Source organism: Populus alba, chromosome 12 (genome assembly GCF_005239225.2).
Source record: "Populus alba chromosome 12, ASM523922v2, whole genome shotgun sequence".
Taxonomy (NCBI): Eukaryota; Viridiplantae; Streptophyta; class Magnoliopsida; order Malpighiales; family Salicaceae; genus Populus; species Populus alba.
Window position 1 is genome coordinate 11,723,043 of NC_133295.1, and position 20,554 is coordinate 11,743,596.

Consider the following 20,554-nt stretch of genomic DNA (forward strand, 5'->3'; position numbering starts at 1 on the left):
CAAAAAAATATAAGCTCTTAAATTGGGAGTTAGGTTATCAATTTCGAGCATGCATGTAAGATGTGCTTCAATTCTTTGCTATTAGAAGCCAAGTGATGATGCATACATATAAACTAGTGACCTGATCCTCATAAGCAGAGATGCATTTTGTCAAAGAATTCAATTATTTTTTTCCAAAAACTAAAAATTCATTCCCAATACAAACGGCTAAGCATAGTTACATGCCATGAATGAGAAGACCAACAAACCATTCACCAGTAACATCATCATTGACCCCACAATACAAACTACTAAGCACGGTTACATGTCTAAATGTTCTTTATTGCCAAAAGAATCCCCAATGATTCTTGCTCCTGATCAGCAAAAGGTTTCTCTCTTTCAAGTGGTGGGGCACTGCATGTGTAAAAAGAACGTCCAAAGTGTAACTGGTTCAGAGACATCTTCCTATGGTGAACAAAACCTTGACCATTACAGTTAAGATATTGTGCCCCCAACAGCAATAAACAATATAAAATCTTCACATCTCTTCATAATTTGCTATAGTTTAACCAATATAACAACATACCATGTCAAATCTTGCAGCGGATAGATTCCAAGTCCAAGACATGGCCCATACCATTCCATTTCAGGCATTGCTACAAGCAAGAGTTACTAACTTCCTAGACTATGTTGGTTCCCTGAGATAACGGCCTATTTGATGCCCCACCCTGCGATGGATAACATTTAAACACAACGAAAACCGAGCTGCTAATCACAAACAAAATTGCACCTCATAATATATGCATAAGGAAAAGCAACGTAAATTTCAAGAGCAAAACTTACCAAGTCAGATAATTGGTCTCTTATGCAGTACATGGACTTCACCATTGTTTCTAGAGTATCTTTACCTAATTGGAACTTCACTTCTGAGTGAGACTGTGTATCATCTTGAAGCTGCACAAAGCACAATCATAGCTGATTTAAACATAATCAGCTCATGACCATTCTCGACGTTTTTTACGCACACACTTTTAAATCTCATTCAAGAACTTGGTCCAAATTAAGCACAAGTTAATATTCTACCAAAGCCCCAAACAATGAATTCAATACCTTCAAATTGATAACAGCGACAGGGTCAGTCCCTTCCGCTGCATCCTGGTTCGCCATATTCCATGTCATTGCCTTCAACCGTGGAAAATCAACCTGAACAGCAAAAATTAAAATACAAACTCAACATCCTCGTATCTCACCAGACACAAATCGAAGACCTAAAAACAATACCTGATCTTTGAACACATCCGCTCGCCACTCTGTCTTAAACTTCTGCAGTAAAAGCGTCAACAACCTTTGTAATTCCGGCAAAACCTCTTCAGGAAACAACTTCTGAATATCATCTTTGCTTACATTCTCGTACACACACCTTCGAATCAGCATTCGAAGACAAACCAATAACTGCAGAAACAGGTAAAAAAAAATGAAATCATTTTTCAAAAAACGAAACCCTAAGATGATTTAGTTACTTACCGGGTCGAGATCGGTGTCGTTTGGGAGTTGGAGGATGTCGCGAATGACAAGTCGGTCGGCGGAATCGAGACCGGTTTGACGAGTTCGCCAGAGAGCTTGAAGAATGTACTCTACTGATTCTTTAGAGTTTGCTCTTACTAGTAACGGCAAATGATTCCATAAACTATGCTCCATTTTTTCTCCAACTCTTTAATATTTAATTAATTACACAGTTTTTAACAACATTCGTATAACAAATTGATGTTTGAGAGAGGATTTCTCCACCAAGCCCTATATTAAGCAGCCTTCAACTCCATACCTATTTCTGGGCAGCAAGATGCTGGTACAAGTACAACTCCCGCCCCCCTCCCTCTTGTTCTAGATAGGACGAGAACAAAGCGACATCGTTTTAGCTGTGCCATCCCTTCGTTTTCTTACGTTTTATAATCATCTCCCTGCCAACAAAAAACAAAAAATAATAAAATTATAAAGAGATTATTTGTTACCAGAGCAGCAGGTTTTTTTTTTTAATATTTTTTATATTAAAAGAAAAAAAAATTAATTTTTTTTAAAAATAATTTTTCACCGTAAAAACATGCTAATATTCTGAATTAAGGGAACTAATAACTTATCACACATTAATGTTGAAAGCCTTAAATAAAAAAATGGGATCAATTTGATCCTTTGCTATGCTTATAGTAATTAGGTCAATGTTATTATCTTTAAGAATTATAATTATCCAAACCTAAAATGTTTATATACTTAGTAACAAGTTGTTTATGATTTGGATAGTTTTATTTATTTATTTTTTGTTGAGTCATTATAATTTTTTTTTTAAATTCAAACTTTAAGAAAGAAAAGAAATCTCATTAACAATCCAACTTGCTATTTAAAACTTGGAGTCTGAGTTAATTTATAAACAAATGATAATTATTGTAATTTTATTTGTTTATTGCAATATTAAAATAGATCGATACCTATCCAAACAAAATTTGTCAAACTCTAGAGTTATATAAAAAATATATAAAAAAACTAAGATTTAAAAGTTTTAGATCTTTCTGCAAAGCTATACCCAAGAATTTTGGGTGTGGTTGCAACGCCTGATCCAAGAGTAATATTTATAATATTAATAATAACATTAAACTTGCATGACCCAAGTTTAAGTGGGTTTGGTTGCAATACCAGATTCAATAACCTTTGGATGTGGGTTTGGCTGCAAGGTCGTATAATAAAAGTGTGATAATTAAATAGATTAAGTAAAAAGAAAACAACATAGAAAAAAAAAAACCAACATGAAAAAAATAACTAATGAAGAAAAAGAAAAAAAATCTGAATTAACTGGGTTAACCCTTCAAACCAGGTTAACTCGTTAAACATTGAATTCATGTCATGAAGTTTTATAACTAAATAGAAAAAAAAAAGTTGACGAATTAACCCAGAATTAACTCGGTTAACCTGTGAAACCAGGTTAACTCGTCAAACCCGGGATATGTGTCATGAAAGTCCGATAACTAAATAGAAAGAAATTTAACATTAACAAACTAAACCAAATGAAAAAAAAAAATAATTAAAAAGAAAAAAAACTCTGGGTTTCCTTGTCAAACCAGGTTAACTCGTTAAACCCAAAATCCGTGTCATAAAAGTCTGATAACTAAATAAAAAAAATTAACATTAACAAAAAAAAAAAAATAGACGGGTCAACCCAGAATTAACTTGGTTAACTCGTAAAACCAGGTTAACCCATCAAACCTGAGATATGTGTCATGAAAATCTAATAACTAAATAAAAAGAAATTTAACATTAACAAACTAAAGTAAATGAAAAAAATTAATTAAAAAGAAAAAAAAGCAAAAAAAAACTTGGGTTAATTCGTCAAACCAGATTAACCTGTTAAAGTTGGGATCCGTGTCATGAAAGTCTGATAACTAAATTAAAAAAATTAACATTAAAACAAGGAAAAAAAACAAAAAAAATAGACGCATTAACCCAGAATTAACTGGGTTAACTCGTGAAACCGAGTTAACCCCTGAAACATGAGATATGTGTCATGAAAGTCTGATAACTTAATTGGAAGAAATTTAACATTAACAAACTAAAATAAATGAAAAAGATTAATTAAAAAGAAAAATAAAAAAAAAAATCCGGGTTAACTTGTGAAACCAAGTTAATATGTTAAACCCGAGATTAGTATCATAAAAATCTGATAATTAAATTAAAAAAAAATTAACATTAATAAATAAAATTAAACAAAATAAAATTTATTAAAAGAAAAAAACAGCTTACAAAAAAAAAAATTCACAATGAAACGCTGAGTAGCTATAGTTTATTAGATAATAATTGCCTGAGCCTCCACATATGTCAATCAAGATTGACCAGCTTATATGATGAGGCGAAATTGCTACTGTCTTCATCTCATCCATTACGGCTTTTCCATGGTGGTAATCACTACCCCATGCTTTCATTAACATATGAGATGTTGCGAGAGTGGGAGTGAAGGGAAGGCAGAATTTATCGCGAGAACGAATAAAACTCTCTCCCATAAATACTTTGAGTCAACAGCAAAAACTGCACAGTAATCCACAGTGATCTTAGATACAATCTACAGGATTTACTGAGCAGTTTTAGTTTTTTTTTAATTGAAAAGACCAGCAAGTTCCTTTTTTCTCCTGTTTCCTATCCTTTCTTATTCATCAAGAGCTTAATCTCAGAATGGTGCAAGTAGCAACCCTCGTTTCAATTAATTTTTCTCAGCTAAAAAGTATTTATGCATTTATTTCCAAGTTTTTTCTCAGATTTAAATGAGTCAGATTTCAAATATATCTTAGCTAAAAGTTATTTAGTTACCAAGCACTTATTTAAAAAACACATCTTGCTCTTGCTTGTTTTAATGCATCATTTTGAAGCTTGCTTGACAAATGTTCACAGAATTTACTTGCACGATGCCCGGCATCGCCCTTTAAAAATTGATGCACTACTACTAGCATCTATATCCTCGCCAGATGATCGGAAAAACAAGGCTTGTAGCATCGACATGGTTAGCCGATTGTGATTGTTCGTTGGGAAGAACACGGGAGTAAAAAAAATATCTAACTGCAGTTTACTCTCCTTCACTGTCTTCATCTGGGCCGGCAGCTTCACCGACATCAACAGAGAAGTTGTATTCCTGGTCACAGCCAAGATAAGAATCACACATGAAATAGAGAGTGTATGACATCCTTCCAGCATCTGTAGGAGCAGCAAACTCCAGCTTCACCTTTGACTTCCTCTGAAGGGAAACCCTCTTGATGGCAAGCAACAGGTTGCTCTTGGTATCACCGACAGCAAGCCACCACCCTTCTTCTTTGGCTTTGGGATACCTTGGGGCATCAACAGGTCCCACCTCTGTCCCCTCTAGATCCCTTGCAAGGGTGACAAGCACAGTGATGTCTTCTCCTGCCCTCACGTTATCACCATCCATCACCTCGTAAGACATATCAATGTTGGGAAATTGATTGCAAAACCTCACAATATCTAGCACCTGAGAATCTGACAACTGCAAAAGCTCACGCCTCTCATCATCTTCCATCTCTACCAGATCAAACAATGTCTCAATGCTCCTTCCCGGGTTCTCCTGGCATTTCTTAGCCAACTCCTTTGTGAAGTGTGGAAGCTGTAGAAGCATGGAATCTCGCTCCCACATCCCTTGTGTCACCATTTGGCTAACTTCCATAGCAAGGAGAGCACAGTTCAACCAGCCATTGCTTGAAATGACATCAATCATTGCTTGAAGCAATCTACTGGCAGAAAGAAGCACCTCTCGCTGTTCCAATGCTAGGTTCCCACCCACAGATTGCCTAGAGAAATGGGCTTGTAGCAACACATTAGCCTTCACATGTGGATCAGCATATCTAGGATTTTCAAACGAAAACCTCTGGTGATTGATTAATCTTCGAAGCACCTCCTCCTCCCCAGGTTGTATTGGCAGTTGCACATACTCTGAGGCTGAAGAGAGGATTTCCAGAAGACCCTTCATCTTTGTTTTGGGAGTCAGAGAGTAGCTAAAACGTTCTATAGTAGTATAACTGATGTAATAGTAAGATGCTATCATGCCAAGGTTCAAAGGAGAAAGGTCCATGTCATCCTCGATAGCAACACATTTACTCTTCTCTAGGTCAGCCAATGTGTTCTCAACAAGCTCTGAGAGGTGATCAGAAAGATGCCTGTGACTAACTCCCTGGAGATTGTAGTAGTTTGGATTCTGAGTGAGCCTCCTGTACATGAATGTCCACGTGAGATAATCTACAGCATCCTGCTTGTTCTCAATAACTCCAGCAACAACTTCAGCATTAAAATTATCATGTAAGAAATGGTGCAAATGACTTTCAACGGGAAATGCTTCATGTAAGAATTTCTTGTAATATTCTTTACGAGGTGCATGACAAAGGATGACACACTTTCCAGAGTTATCTAGAAGAGGTCGGCTAGCATGACCCATCATCTGCAGAAGATCTATGACAGGATAATCCGTGTGAGCATCTTCTTGCCCATCATAGTATTGAGTTCCCATCACCACCACTAAATGTGCCGACAAAGGCAACCCCCAGCATAATGAACTACTCATGACACAAACCTGAATCCACCCAGTTTCAAACAGTTGGCACACAACTTCTTGATCCAAGCTGCTCAAGCCCTCGTGCAAGTACCCAACTCCATGGTACAAAGTGGCTCTCAACATTTCTTCCTGGATCTTTCCAATGAAAGGCTCCAATTCTTCAGACCTTAACAGAAAAGCTGGCTTCTCTCCACCATCCACACTTGAGTATGTCATCAGATCTACAGCAGCGAGTTGCACATGCTTTCTTGTGGGAACAAAGACAATAGCTGGCTTACCATTCTTTGCATGTTTGACAATATAAGTATATGTTGGTTTCGTCATTGCTTGCATCCTTGCCTCAAAATTGGCAATATCAACACCTTGAATGTGTATTTCCAGGGGCACAGGACGCACACCAGGAGGAAAATTGAAAAGGCCATGAGATGTAGCTCCTATCCATTCCCCAAGATCCTTGGCATTTGCAAGAGAGGAAGACAAAGCCACAATCCGTATCTTGTTCTCTATCTTACTAGCAATGTATCGCATCCTAGAGACAATCACCTCCAAGACAGGACCACCTTGACCCCCAATCAAGTGAAGCTCATCAATGATAAAAAGACTAACTTGCTGGACATACTTCCGCTGTTTCCATCGTCGAGACAGAGCATCCCATTTCTCAGGAGTGCTGATGATTACTTGACCCCTTTCAAGTAGCTTCAAGTCTGTAGCTGTTTCCCCAGTTAATTCAACAACGCGCATGCCAAGACCTTGGCCAAACTTTCTCTCCCAATCACGATAGCGTTCCTTGGCAATTGCTTCAAGAGGAGCAATATACACTGCACGCATTACACACTCTGGTCCCTTTTGGTGATTCCTCAATATGGCAAACTCTGCACAGGTAGTTTTCCCACTCACTGTTGGTGCAGCAACCAAGACATTATCATCTGTATTATAAAGAACAGTAAAGACCTGAGTTTGCACTGGATTAAAATGCTTAAAATCTTGATAAAGAGCTTCATATGATGTATTTCTCAACGCAGTCACAGGCAGAGGCTGCAAGTCCAACAACTCTGTAGGAGGTGGATACTTTTCTGGCAAGATAAGATGCCTGAAAGAGATGGGCAAAACTGTTTGTGAACCAAGCCATTTATCTGACACAACACGAATGAAATACTGAGGTGGCAATGGCTCATGGATCAACACTGTGAAATTCAGTGTGGGGTCCACAACCTGTTCCTCATCAACGGGCTGCCTTTTCAGCATAAAGTACTCGTGATGAAGAATAGAATCACCATTATTATCCTCCATGATAACCCAAAATGGCTCCACATATCCATGAACATTTTCGTCCCATAGAAAGTCTGCAGTTATTGTAAGTTCAACCCTCAACACGGTGCGAGTAATGGGCTGAACATGTGCTGCAAGGTTTAACTTTGGGAATTGGTGGATGAACTTGTGCAGTGTTTTGCCCATCTTGGGAAAACGGATGAGCTCACCAATCTCCTGTGGTTTAAGGTCATAATACCTTTCCCATGACAAATCTTTCTTCTCCAACATCATCAGAATTTCATTAAGGATCCCATGGAATTGACGAAGGGGAGTCTGGACACTCCACATTCTCTTATTAATCATTTTACACAAGTTCAAAGCCTTCTCAGCTAACCGGGCCCATCCTCTTTTCAAGACAATCTCAAAGAGAGCTCGCATAAGACGGCCAGCACTCTTCAAAGAAAACAGAAACAAATGATTAAAAGTTGTATACAGATCAAGAATCTAACTGGAAAAGAAAGAAAGAAGAAACTGCAGTGCCAATTAGAAGAACACAAACCTGAGTTATGAACACCATGTCAGATGTCAATGAAAGCCCTTCGAGCTTTAGCTGAGAAATATATGCTTGCAGCAAAACATTAATTTTGGCACTAGGCTCCTCTAGGTTTTCCTTGATAGGAATTGGAACACAGTCCAAAAGCTTTGCCAGTTCCATCTTCTCATCTTGTCTAACTGTAACATATTTAAATTCTTCACTTAGTGAGAATAGATGACACAGCTCAATATCTCCCATTGTTGGCTTCAAATGCTCATTATATATGGAAATTGTCCCGTGAGTAATATAGTAGTAGCTCGCAATTCGACCCAAGTCAGTCACCTGGAAATATCCACTCTTCCTGTCATACTTGACCAAATTATTTTTGTCCAAGATAGTAGCAGCAGAATGTATCTGCAAAAAGAACAAAAGCCCATTAAAACACAATTAGACTTTTTGAAAAATAATTAGGAACATTACTTTTAGAAGATGAAACCAACCACCACAGTTAATTTAAATTAAAAAGGCATAAACATCTGTCAATACATGCAATGAAAATTTCCCACGGGAGACAAATAAGGGCTGGAAAAAATGACATAGCAATTATATTGGGAGACTAGACAGATGAAAGGAAATTCGACAATACCAAATCAATTTCAAACTAACAAGTGATTAAAGAAAGAAAGAACAAAGAAAGGGGAACAGAGGAAGACAATCACACTGTAGTTTATTCAAACCAAGAACATACTTGAAACCCAAACTCTTTCCCCATGTCCATGAAAGTTATAAATGGAGGCTTAGTTGTTGGTGGTGCATGCTTTCCTCTTCCACTCATTTCATAAGCAATCATCTTATGACAGTAAGTTTCAAGTTTCGAAAGAAGTGGGTACTCTAGTCCAGTATACCATGACTTAATATGGTTTCCAATTCATAAGTCAATAGTTTGTGTGTTATAGAAATGCATATTCTCCATAAACATATCTTCACAAGTTCAGACAAAGTTGAGTTACTAATTATACATGATAACCTATCCCCACTCAACTAGTGATGTCGTGTGCTAATGCAACCAGTCAATCCAAGCACCTAATATATCATCACACAGTAAAAATGATATTCGGCACTCAAGAGATCCATGTAGGGAGAACAAAGCAATGATGATGAAGACACAAGGGACACGGTGAACAGCTTTTTCAAAAACATTGAATATGCAAAATCCGTGTGATAAAGCACAAATTTGAATGGGACACATGATCTAATGACAGCAGATGAAAGCACAGATACCAAGAACCAAATCTAACATAACAGTGGTTTGGGCAACTAAAGAACCACTAAAGAAAATGGGACAAGTATACCAAATTTTCTCTCCACTACCCAAAGACATAAAGCACAAATAAGTAAAAAATAAACAAATGTTAAAAACATATGTAACACATGCCTGGAGCTAATAGCAAATAAAGAAAGCCAATTGATATATATATATAAAAGAGTAGGGTGCCTACCAGATCAACCCTCCTCTCCTCCAATGTGATATCCCTAGTAAGAACATCTGGTGCTAAGCCATAAAGTGTAGGGTTTCGCATCATCCGGACATACAAGTAAGTATACTCGAGCCAGTGGCAAGCTTCCCTGGCATTTTGAACTGATCCTAGAACAATTTCTGCATTCAACTGATCAGCCAGCTTGGATACGAACTGACTTTCAATGGGAAGTTGTTGATTCATCAAGGAAAGGTAGTACTGCAGCTCACTATGGCCTGTGATGATAATCCCTTCCCCGTATGAATCATACTGAGGCCTGCCAGCACGACCCAACATCTGCATAACATCCAGTGGACTTAGTTCAGTCCATGCTCCTTTTTCTGGATTGTAAATCTGAGTCCCTTTGATAATCACAGTGTGAGCAGGCAAGTTAACACCCCAAGCTAGAGTTGCAGTAGAAACCAGTACTTGCACATGCCTATCCCTAAAGCGCTCCTCAACAAGTTGACGATCACCTCTTGTCATCCCAGCATGATGAATAGCAAAGCCATAGGGCAGAAGATCTTTGAGATCATTGCTTTTCACCAATTCTGAATCAGTTTGGAGAATCTCACGGCTTGCACTGTCCTCTCTCAAGAATCTACTTAAAGTATCCTTAGCAAGTGCAGTGTCCCTTATTTCTCGAGCTGTTTTGGCTGTTTCCTTCCTTGAGTGGACAAAGATGAGAACTTGATGCTTTCCTGCTACATCCATTACCTTCTCGTGACAGATATCATTCATCAACTGAAACCTCTGCAGTGGCTTATTTATATTGATTCCAATATACTGTTGAGAAAGAGGAACTGGCCTGTAGCTATTGTCAAAATGGAAGAGCCCTTTTTCCAGATCAACCCGCAAAAACAAAGCCACATCCTCAAAATTAGGGAGTGTAGCTGACAGCCCCACCAACCGGATATTTACCTTTGTTGTTTCAATTTGCCTAACGGTTCTTGCAACAATACTCTCAAGCACAGGTCCTCTATTATCATGAAGAAGGTGAATCTCATCAATAATAAGGAGTTTCACAAGTTGAGTATAGGTGCGATCACCAGACTTTCTGGTGATAATGTCCCACTTTTCAGGGGTTGTCACAATTATCTGAGTTTCCTCAATTTGTTGGCGGGTCATTGTTTGATCTCCACTTAGTTCCTTCACCTGGACACCATACTCCTGCAGATGATTGGACAAATTACCCACAACTTCAGCCACAAGGGCTTTCATTGGAGCCACATAAACTATCTTATAATTATTATTGTTGAATGAACCGTCCAGATTCCTGTTCAAGGCAATTTGCTGAAGTATAGTGAGCACTGCAACGTTGGTTTTTCCTGCTCCAGTTGGAGCACACAAAAGTATATTATCTGCCTTGAAAAGGGCGGTCTCATAGACTTTACTCTGCACCCTGTTCAACTGTTGAATCCCTTCGAAAGCTGGTTGAGCCCAGTCTGGCATTTCTGATATCTTTACAAACCTCTCATTAGGAGGTATTGCCCGTGGCTTCAATGCTGGTACATGAACTTCTTCATAACCCTTTTTCTGATGTTTAAAAGAACCAACAGGAAGATCACACTTTTTGTTTGCCATCAAAAGGCCAGTACCCTGTTCAAAAGCAATGCTGTCCAAGTCAAGCAACTGAGGCTGGCCTTTCAACCAACCACTTTCAGCATCTCTATCAACAAGTCCTCTCCTACCCCTATCCCCATCTCCACCAGCCTCGTCCTTCAGCCAGCGAGCCTCTTCTCTTATACTCTTCTCCAAGTTCTTTTGTCTCTCTTTAGCAGTTGCCCTAGTGGCATGCAGTTCCTTCAAAATCCCTGCCAAATCAGGACCTGAACCCATCATTTCCTCCTCTATCTGCTTCCTCTCCTCCTGATCTTTGGACCTAACTAAACGTGTACACCAGACAATCTCCAGCCTGTTCCACAAAAGAAACTTTATAAAGGTGAACTTATCAAACTGGAGATGTAACAGCAACTTCGTTTCAACTTCCCTGTCATCTCCCTCGGCAAGTAACTTCAGCACTTCTTCTGCTAGCTTCTGGCACTGTTGTGGATCAATCTGCTGTTCATAAGCTTGTGAAATCTTCCTTTGTAGCCAATAAGCATCAATATCCTGAACATTAAGGTTCATTCCCTCATTTGCCCCCCTCATTTCATCATCATCGATTCTGCCACCCATCTGCATGGCCTCAGAACCACCTGCTTCCACCACATCATCATCCTCTTCCCCCTCCTGTGGCACCATATCCAGATCACTATCCCCTTCCTCATCTTCATTGTCCTCATCAAACTCCACAGCAACACCCACATCATCATTAAGGACATCATCACCATTACGAACGGAGACCCCAGCACCATCACCCCCATCTTGGTAATCAGTGATAAGCTTACCAATTGAAACAAACTGATCAAACATACTGTTGGAAATAGGGTTCAACAACTTCTCAATCTCCTTCCTCTTGTCCTGCGTCCTAACAGACTCATTCTTGAGAACAGCCAAAATCTCATCAGCGGCAGCACTAACAATATTAAGAGGCTGACCACCCAATTGCTGCTGAATGACACTTAGCATAGCTTCATAGGCAGCTCTAGTTTCCTTGGTCTTGGGGTGGTAAACGCCCTCCTCAGTAGAAGTAAGGACACTCTCCTCTCTAAGGCGGCGCCTCTTAGCTTGACAACCACGGACAGATTCAGAAAGGGCATCACGCTCCTTCTTCTTCCTCTTAGCCTTGTTAATCTTCTCATCTAAATCAGAAGGTCTCCCTCTGTGAGCACGGTCACCAAAACTTCTAGGGTCAATCCTGCCCCAGAGAGACTCAGGTTCACCAGTGGGCTCATGAGTATCACGTCGTCGAGTATCAGTAGTATGAACCAGACTGGAATTGGCTCTGTACTCGTATTGCTTGAATCGAGCGTGTGCCTCAGCACCACCACTCAGATGCGCCATTATTGAATTTCCAAATCAAACACAACAATTAAAGTTAGAAACCAAAACTCGATTTAAAAGAAAAGCAAAACGTAAGGATGATAGACCCTAACCAGATAGATACCTTGGATAGTCTTCGTATCCTAACTCTAACCCTAAATATGATGGATGGGTAGAGTTAAGTATTAGGAGAGATGACGACCGTGTTGAACGAAAACAACAAAACACTAATTAGGTTTTATTGATTCGAATCGAAATTCAAAAAAAAAGAAGAAGCTAGAGAGAGATTGGAATGCTTACCGTAGCTTCTTTGGTTGAGAGAGCGAAGAAACTTTTACAATCTCTTCTGAATTTTCGTGTTCTTCTTTCGGCTGAGAAATGAATTATAAATCAACCAGATTTCGCTGCTGCTGCTTACTTGGCTAACACGGTAGCTAATAATTTAAAATATTGCAGAATAGATACTTAAGAATATTTAAATGGAAAAATAAATGCAAGCAAAGGCATTCAGTGGTGCGTCTGTGGGGGCAGACACCATCATTTCATAAAATTTTGATTTATTTTTTAATTAATTATTTTTATATTAAAAATAAATTTTATAAAATATTATTTTAATATATTTATAAATAAATCCAATATTTAATTAAATTTAAGTCGTGTAAATATAGGTCTCGAATGTTTCATTGGATTCACAAATCTAAGACTTTTTTTCAAGGAAATAAATCACATAAGAAACAATTAGTCATTTAATTTATAGATTTTCCAATTTGGCATATAAAGTTTAGCAATTATAATATTAAACCTTTAATTGTGTTATTTTATTGCAATCTTAACTTTCTCTTTGTAATAATATAAACAAAGTAGCAAAAGAACTTCAATTGTTTTCTTACATGTCAACTAAGGCCAGTTTTACCTATTCTCATCTCAAAATTTACATTAAAAAATACATTATAACTAACTTGACAATATCTTAGATTTATATTCGATGAATTGTGTGATTGGTAATTTAATGCAGAAGAGTGTTTTTTAAGAGTATTTATTAAATAAAAAATTATTAAAAAAATATTTTTAAAATTTTTATTTTTAATAATAGCGCATTAAAACCATAAAAAAATATCTAAAAATCATCTATTGATATTTTTTTTTAAACGACAAACACTTTAAAAAACATAAGTTATTGTAATGCTAAATGAGTATAAAGTCTTAAAATATAATATTTTAATATACCAGCACATTAAAACTATTAATTTGATATTTTTTTAAACGAAAAACACTTTAAAAATAAAAATTATCATGATGAGAAATAAGCAAAGAGTTTTAGGAGGTGTTTGAGAGTGTAGTCACAGTTGCGGTTCAAAATGTTTTTTGCTTAAAAATATATTAAAATATTTTTTTATTTTTTAAAAAATTATTTTTAATATCAGCACATTAAAAAATAAAAAATTAAAATTAAAATTTAATTTTAAACAAAAATTTTAAATTTTTACAAAATTTTTACTCAACTATATTTTTAAAAAGCAACTTAAAATACAAGAGACGTGGGCGAAGTGGCATGCTAAAAGTCATTGAAAAAATAGTTGGAGAAGATGTATTCAAAGGTTAACGTTGAACAATTAGGAAAACAAAAGGTTGATATCAATAAACAAATATATTTTCATAATGTAGATAATAAACAAATATAAGTGAAATGGTTCCAGCTACCGTTACAAAGGTAATTACTGCTCTAGCCACCTTGCTCCGCAAGCAAAAGGCCCCCAGATTACACTGCCCACGTGAACAAACAAACTTCAAAGAAAATTTTCCAACTTCTAGACAATAGACTTCAGCAGATTTGGAAACTGTTTTTAAAAATTTTTAATTTTTTTATTTTAAATTAATATTTTTTTTTATTTTAAAATAATTTTAATATAATAATATTAAAAATAAATTTTTTTAAAATAAAAAATAACTATAATCACATTACAAGTCATTAGTCATGTACTGAGTCTGACCTTAAGAAAGCCCAAGCTTATACACCCTGGCCCACAAGATGCCCAAAAAGATCCGAGAAAAATAACCAAGCCTGCATAATGAATATGGCACCACCTCCTGCTGCTTTCTTTTTCTATTTTGAGCTATTAGCACATAAAGTAAAAAAATCTGGCGACTGTGAAAAGTGAAAAACACATTTAAGTGATATTGCGTTTCTGAATAAATGAGGTTGTCACCGTAGTTTTCTTTTTTTGGAGAAAGGAGGAGCTGTGTGGAGAAGAAGTTGTCAGCGTTATTTTTCTTGAGAGAGGAGCTACGTGGAGAAGAAGGGAATAAGGTAAATTACATGAAATATGTGTTTCTAAACTAAGACATTGTAAGTCGTTGCATTTCTGAAAAGTTACTACATTTAAAAATAACAATATTTACTGAGTTTTAAATTGTAATAATTTTAAACTACGTTATTTTACCAAAAAATAATAATTAATTGTGCTATTCCATCGTTATTATATTTGAAAATAGCAATATTTATTAAGATATTAAATTGTGATAATTTTAAACTATTCTATTTTACTAAAAAAATAAAGTATGCTATTCTATCAAAGATTTTGTGTTGCTTTGTTGAATTTTTTTTATTTTTTTTTAAGTTCTTGGGCTCAAAATATCCTATCGTGTTAACACAAAGAGCTCATAATGGAGTAGCAGAAATACAGAATAAACATGAAGAATGAATTCCATGAAAACCTTATAATCAGAGAGCATTGTTATGCATTACAGCATCATTCCAAGAAGAAGGCTTCTGTCATTTGACATGGAATTTTTATTACAGACGATTCAAGTTGCCAGAGTAGTTGCTGGACAACTATCATGCACACAGGCCAAGACATCTCTATAGTCCCTTGAAATGGTGAACGAATCATAGACCTTTCCATCGCTGCTTTTCTTGTACTCGAAGAGCAGAGATGAATGATTAAATGCTGTCAACTTGACAAATCCAAAGTCATAATCTCTGTAAATACTCCAATTTGGGATCACGCTGCTGTATTCTGATAAATGGCTTCCTCCCCCACCAACAACTACATGAATAGTTCCATTCACTGTGCCTGAATAGTGATGTTTTTCTTTGCTCACGCATTGATTCTACATCATCAACACAAACAGTAAAAATATGCAAAATGAAATGAAAATAATCTAAACTTGCACTCACAATATTGAGGAATTTGAGGAGGGGCAATTCGAAACTATAATGGGACTGGTGACCAATGGCCAATGACAGGATGTGATAGTTTCACAAGGCCAAGATGTTTTTCCAGACTAAAGAGGATATGTATCACTTTCTGGTAATCATTAAATACCCTTCAAACCTTTTCTAAGCAAGAAATCATTTTCCCCAACAGGTACGGCCATCTAAATTAGAGCTCAAAATGCAGATTTATAGTTGATGATTTAACATTTCACCATAGATTAAAGATAATATTAAGTAAATGCAATTGTCATCTGCAACTCTTAGAAAGAAAAGGATGCAGCCTTTACAAATAGCACGCCATAATTGGCACCTGTATCCAATTCTTTGTAATGGATAAAATCATACATGTACTGCAATTGTGCATACCTGGTAAACAGGGCATGTCCTCTCGTAGTTGTGGACGTGTCCGTAAAATGCAATGTCTACCCTGTATTTTTGCCAAAGTTTCTGCAAGCTTTCCCTCCCCATGGGCTCTTCGAAGGCACCCTCTAGGCCATACCAAGAGTTAGACGAGTAGCCTAGGACACGATGCGCTGAGAAGATTAACCATGGCTGCTTTTGTCTATCAACAGATGCAAGGCATTTTTCAATGAACTTGTATTGTTCAGTTCCCTCTCTCCAGTCATGCTCGGAGTCAGCTATACAAAAGTGAAACATGCCATAATCCGTCGAGTACCTGTATGTTTATGGATTTTAATTGATTTCATCACAAAACTAGACTGGATAAAAGAACTGCAAAATACAGGTGCATTTGTTGATCCTAGGCTGTTTCAGGATTCAAATGTCATGGCTCAATGCTTGTTATCTTACTTCCTCCTATTTATTTTATTTTTGTTAAATAATTCTTTTACAAGATCCTTAATCTGAGAATTAATTGAGGTACATTTTATGCAACTTACCAAAACTTAGCTCTGTTCTCAGCAGGAACATGGTACATGGTTTCTGCAGGCACACCACATTCTCCACCAGAATCTGTAGTGTCATAAAAGGAGCCTGAATTTGGCCAATCACGTTCATGATTACCACTGCAGAGAAGAAAACATTCCAAATAAGCTTATTGTAAACCCCGTGTGTGTGTGTGTGTGTGTGTGTGTCCAACACATTTGTGATTGTTCAAGCGCAAGGTGCGTACCTTGCAATCATGTATGGAACAGTGGATGTAATGGGCTGCACCTGTGCTGTGAATTGGTCCCACTGTGAAATGTACCCATTTGCATATGGTAAATCTCCTATATGGAATACTATATCAAAGTTATCCAAGTCCTTGATGAGTTGGTCTGTAGTGTTAAGTGAACCAGGCTGATAATCGCTGTACTCATTTGAACCATCACGCTCCGCCTGAAAGACATTTGATAGAATTGTAAATCTCAATGTATGCACAAGTCATACAGAATGTTTTCTTCCATAAAGGACGATCTTGTGTTTATCAAGCACTATAATTTACATTAATAACTAGAAGATAGACATGTTAAAGTTCTTCCATTTACTAGTCCATTCAATGCGAGATTAAAGAAGGCTAGAAGTACAGATTGTGCATTTAAATTTGTAACGAGCATACAAGTAGTAATATAGATTTCCTCGTTGCTGATATAAAAGCACAGGCTGCTAAGATTGTCAAAGACAACATACATACCTTCCCCATGTCACCAAATATAATGACACGCTGTAATGAGTCTTGTCCAGGATATGGAGATGATTTGAATGAAAACACCTTGCTCCAAACATATGAACCATCAGATAAGATATGACCCATTCGGTATGTATACCTGAAAAAACACGACCAATTAGTAGTTGTTGAAACTTTTTCAGTGATAGAAATGTAAGTTTTCATATTCCGTACACTATGTTAGGCCATAAATCCTTCAGAAAACTTGTATGTATGAATCCAGGATCACGCCAGCCAACTGTTCGTGCAGGTGAACCTGGGAAGTGAAAACAAGCTCATCATTGCATGCCTCCTAGCAGACAAAATTGAACGTGATAAAGAATTCGAGTAGGTTAAGAAAAAAAAAAGTCCTATCATGTGCAGGTGAACCAAATCATACCACACATGCTGTTCTGCTTGAATGTTAATGTTCCAGCAGGTGAGCGCTTTGGAGTTTCACCCTTCATGCCCCATTCAACAAATGGAACAGCTTCATCTATATTATAACCACTAGTCCATGTTACAGTCATCTGTGAAACATATAAATTCAGTAAAATTTCAATAATGACAATAACAATGGTAAAATGTTTGCTTAAGCCAAAGACTGAAAGTCGATGTTGGAAAGTTAAACACCATTATTATCATCTTGATGTTAAAAAGGAAACTACATTTCAGGGTTATATAACTTCCATTTTCTCTCTCTCTCTCTCTCTCTCACACACACATGAAAATCATACATGGACTCACATGGAACTTTATAAGACGAGTACATACTTTAAGACTCAGTATACAACACTAGAATGCCCTTAACTTGTTTATGCGGGTTAACAGTTAAATCAGACAAACTTCATTGAAAGATATGAGAGGATATTGTCTATAAAGACTCACTTCATCCCAAGATTTTCCATGAGCAAGCCGTGGGTATACTGGTGCTTTTGGATTCAGAAACTGTAATTTGTTTGAAACAGACACCAGTTTTGGCTGCAAGAAATTGAGCAAGAACAAGGCCATTTTACAACATCATAAGCATTCCTCAAAAGTGAATCATTCGGACAGTAAGAATAAAATGATGATGCAGCACAAAAGCAAAAAAAGGAGTAAGAAAACTCACATATGACAACCCGCCTGAAAATAATACGAAGGCAAAATCTGCTCGCTGATTTATCAACAAAAATCTCAAAGTACTTTTTCCTGTTTTTGTGTATTCTGGATTGCTATGGTTCGCATACTTGTACTAAAACAAGGACATCCAACGTAACAGGTGAAATTAGAGATGTTCTGACTTGTAAGATTCTACTGTTAACCTTAACTCAATGTCTACAATCACTTTTGTTCACACCTTTATTGGGGCTGTACAGATATACGGAGTTTCCTGCCATTGATCATCTTGTGGTGGACATGTGGATGCGCTGCCATATCAAAACGCAGTTGTTTTAATTCGTAAAATACTCAAATGAGCATGAAGTTTCCTATACGTTGTAGTTATCAACTTTGGTCCTACAACAGCATTTCTACGTAGAAAAAGCTTGACGAGCGAGGAAAAAGATTAAATGTCAATTGATGTAATGCACTAGTTAATCACAGTATTACAGGCACAAAGAATCATGACCAGGCAGTTCATATTGGCACATTGAAGAGGATTACTTAAAGTTTGCAGGAGAAAAAACTCCAACCCAATCATCTGCAGATGGCTTTTCGTTCATAATATTCACCGTTGTCCATTCAGAATCCTCACCCTGCAATCACATAAATAGGGGGGGGGGGGGGGTCTAAGAATTACTTCCCATGTTTGTTAAAAAAATATTCTGAAACAATGTTACCTCCAATGTGTTCCTTACAGGATGTATAATAACTAGATTCTGGCTGAAAATAAAATTATGTTAACAAAATATGATGAATGCTTGGGGTTATCATACAAGATGCTAAGTTTAAAAACAATATTTTAGGTCTCTTAAGGTTTAATTTACGGGTTTTTCTTTTTCTCAGTTAAAGTGGTTCTTCATTTTTTTTTCCCGCTCCTAATTCAAAATACCGCCTTTTAATACGAAATAAAAATCCAGCAACAGTCGAGTACTGTTGTACAAGAAACATCTTTGAACAGATTGGTCCAGTTATTATACCTTTTTAAAGCAGATTTCACGTTTGAAGGTTTTCTTCCTCCTAGAAAATGAGGGGGAAAACACAACACTTCCACCATTACTAAAAAATGAGCCAAAATATAGATAGAAAGTGCAGCTTTCAGGCAGCAAGATTAAATCTATATATCCAGTCGAAAAGACGGCAAGGCATCCATGTTGGATTAAAAGGATTTATGACAACATAGCCAAAGCTGTGAGAGGGAGATTAGGATCAAAGGGTCAGAGTCATTACCAGAGAGCCAAGAAAGCGAGGGTAGGCGGTGATGAGAGCGGAGCCATCAATCGCCAGAGTGGTTTTGTAAATGTCGATCTTGGCAAGTGCTTGCTCTCCAGCTCCATGAATATCAGCTTGAACGAAGGTCAAGTTCGCAAAACACAGCAACCAAAACACGAGTACTGCTGAGGATGTCGCCAAAACGTTCACTGGAAAGTGGTGAACGGTCTCTTTCATTTCGCCTGAACTGGTTTTTACGTGCCGGAAATGAGAAGGCCAGACCCCGAGCTAGCCAAGCAAGTAGCCCACTAGGTTTAGCAGTCAGCCACTAAAAAAGCTTCACGCACCCCCAAAATTAACCTAACTCCACCCTCTTGCTCTGGTTACATCAATGGTCCTTCTTGTAGCTATGTATACCGCATGAAAGGATGTGGTTGAGCTTTGCTGTCAGTTTTTAAATAAAACGTGAGGAATGACTCTTTTTGTTTTTCTTTACCTAAATCAAAGTATCTAAAATCAGTAGATCCGTCACATCAATTTATTAAAAAGTAAAGATTTTTTAATAATATATGCTTTTTACAAGATTCAAACTCAAAACTTTACATAAAATAAACAACTTGTGAGCCAACTGTACCAACCACAGCCACTATTAATAGAGGAATGACCGCAACATCAATCATATTAAAGAATTCTAAAACACGTGGTGTTCACTGCAAGCAGCTACTGTAGCTTTTTTTTTTGGAGCAGTTTTTTTTTTCTGGAGCATTTTTTTTTCCTACTTTTGTTTCTTCTTCATTTTTTTTTTTTTCACAAAATTGATTTTTTTTTTTATTTTTTTTCAAAATTATCTTTACTTATTTTTTTAATTATTGAGCTGGTTGAAAATTTAACTATGTATCTTTTTTCTTTAAAACATTGTGGATTGCTATAATGTACTCATACATTGTTTTTTTTTTTTTGTGATTTGTTTATTCTTTTTTTTTTAAATGGTATTTGTAGTTTTTTATTTTTTTTATATTGCATTGGCTAAGAATTTAAC

The 20,554-nt window shown here is 36.8% G+C and overlaps 3 protein-coding genes across 5 annotated transcripts; all 3 read right to left on the bottom strand.

Annotated features, from left to right (window-relative positions):
• Positions 1-145: 145 nt before the first annotated feature.
• Positions 146-1,894, bottom strand: LOC118044701 (uncharacterized). Of its 2 annotated transcripts, XR_004686836.2 has the most exons (6): positions 1,504-1,894; positions 1,261-1,431; positions 1,090-1,182; positions 823-933; positions 566-707; positions 146-393 (listed from the first exon to the last, which is right to left on the bottom strand). XR_004686836.2 is itself a non-coding variant. In XM_035053133.2 (5 exons), the coding sequence occupies exons 1-5, from the start codon at positions 1,675-1,677 to the stop codon at positions 660-662; spliced, it is 597 nt and encodes a 198-aa protein (XP_034909024.1). In that variant the 5' UTR covers positions 1,678-1,894; the 3' UTR covers positions 146-659. The 2 variants fall into 2 exon arrangements, 1 of the variants encoding a protein (XP_034909024.1); XM_035053133.2 differs by having other exon boundaries at positions 146-707.
• A 2,445-nt stretch (positions 1,895-4,339) lies between these two features.
• LOC118044700 (DExH-box ATP-dependent RNA helicase DExH12) lies at positions 4,340-12,654 on the bottom strand. Its single transcript, XM_035053132.2, has 3 exons — positions 9,359-12,654; positions 7,884-8,273; positions 4,340-7,777 (listed from the first exon to the last, which is right to left on the bottom strand). The coding sequence occupies exons 1-3, from the start codon at positions 12,320-12,322 to the stop codon at positions 4,580-4,582; spliced, it is 6,552 nt and encodes a 2,183-aa protein (XP_034909023.1). The 5' UTR covers positions 12,323-12,654; the 3' UTR covers positions 4,340-4,579.
• Positions 12,655-14,980: 2,326 nt separating this feature from the next.
• LOC118044698 (nucleotide pyrophosphatase/phosphodiesterase) lies at positions 14,981-19,938 on the bottom strand. 2 transcript variants are annotated; one of them, XM_073403592.1, is made up of 13 exons: positions 19,534-19,938; positions 19,284-19,323; positions 18,808-18,899; positions 18,503-18,572; positions 18,275-18,397; positions 18,052-18,144; positions 17,564-17,693; positions 17,359-17,440; positions 17,152-17,284; positions 16,651-16,856; positions 16,418-16,543; positions 15,885-16,194; positions 14,981-15,412 (listed from the first exon to the last, which is right to left on the bottom strand). In XM_073403592.1, the coding sequence occupies exons 1-13, from the start codon at positions 19,638-19,640 to the stop codon at positions 15,107-15,109; spliced, it is 1,818 nt and encodes a 605-aa protein (XP_073259693.1). In that variant the 5' UTR covers positions 19,641-19,938; the 3' UTR covers positions 14,981-15,106. The 2 variants fall into 2 exon arrangements, with proteins under 2 accessions (XP_073259693.1, XP_034909019.1); XM_035053128.2 differs by lacking the exon at positions 19,284-19,323 and having other exon boundaries at positions 19,534-19,935.
• Positions 19,939-20,554: the final 616 nt, after the last annotated feature.

Bases quoted from the DNA above. Each gene is read 5' to 3' on its own strand.
- LOC118044701 (XM_035053133.2), bottom strand. From the start codon at position 1,677: ATGGAGCATAGTTTATGGAATCATTTGCCGTTACTAGTAAGAGCAAAC. The intron at 1,432-1,503 runs GTAAGTAACTAA...CTGTTTCTGCAG, and splicing joins ACGACACCGATCTCGACCCG to TTATTGGTTTGTCTTCGAAT. The intron at 1,183-1,260 runs GTATTGTTTTTA...TTTGCTGTTCAG, and splicing joins CGGATGTGTTCAAAGATCAG to GTTGATTTTCCACGGTTGAA.
- LOC118044700 (XM_035053132.2), bottom strand. From the start codon at position 12,322: ATGGCGCATCTGAGTGGTGGTGCTGAGGCACACGCTCGATTCAAGCAA. The intron at 8,274-9,358 runs GTAGGCACCCTA...TTCTTTTTGCAG, and splicing joins AGGAGAGGAGGGTTGATCTG to ATACATTCTGCTGCTACTAT. The intron at 7,778-7,883 runs GTTTGTGTTCTT...TTTTCTTTGAAG, and splicing joins ACATGGTGTTCATAACTCAG to AGTGCTGGCCGTCTTATGCG.
- LOC118044698 (XM_035053128.2), bottom strand. From the start codon at position 19,752: ATGAAAGAGACCGTTCACCACTTTCCAGTGAACGTTTTGGCGACATCC. The intron at 18,573-18,807 runs GTAATCCTCTTC...TTGATATGGCAG, and splicing joins TTTTCTCCTGCAAACTTTAA to CGCATCCACATGTCCACCAC. The intron at 17,285-17,358 runs GTACGGAATATG...GTGTTTTTTCAG, and splicing joins GATTTATGGCCTAACATAGT to GTATACATACCGAATGGGTC.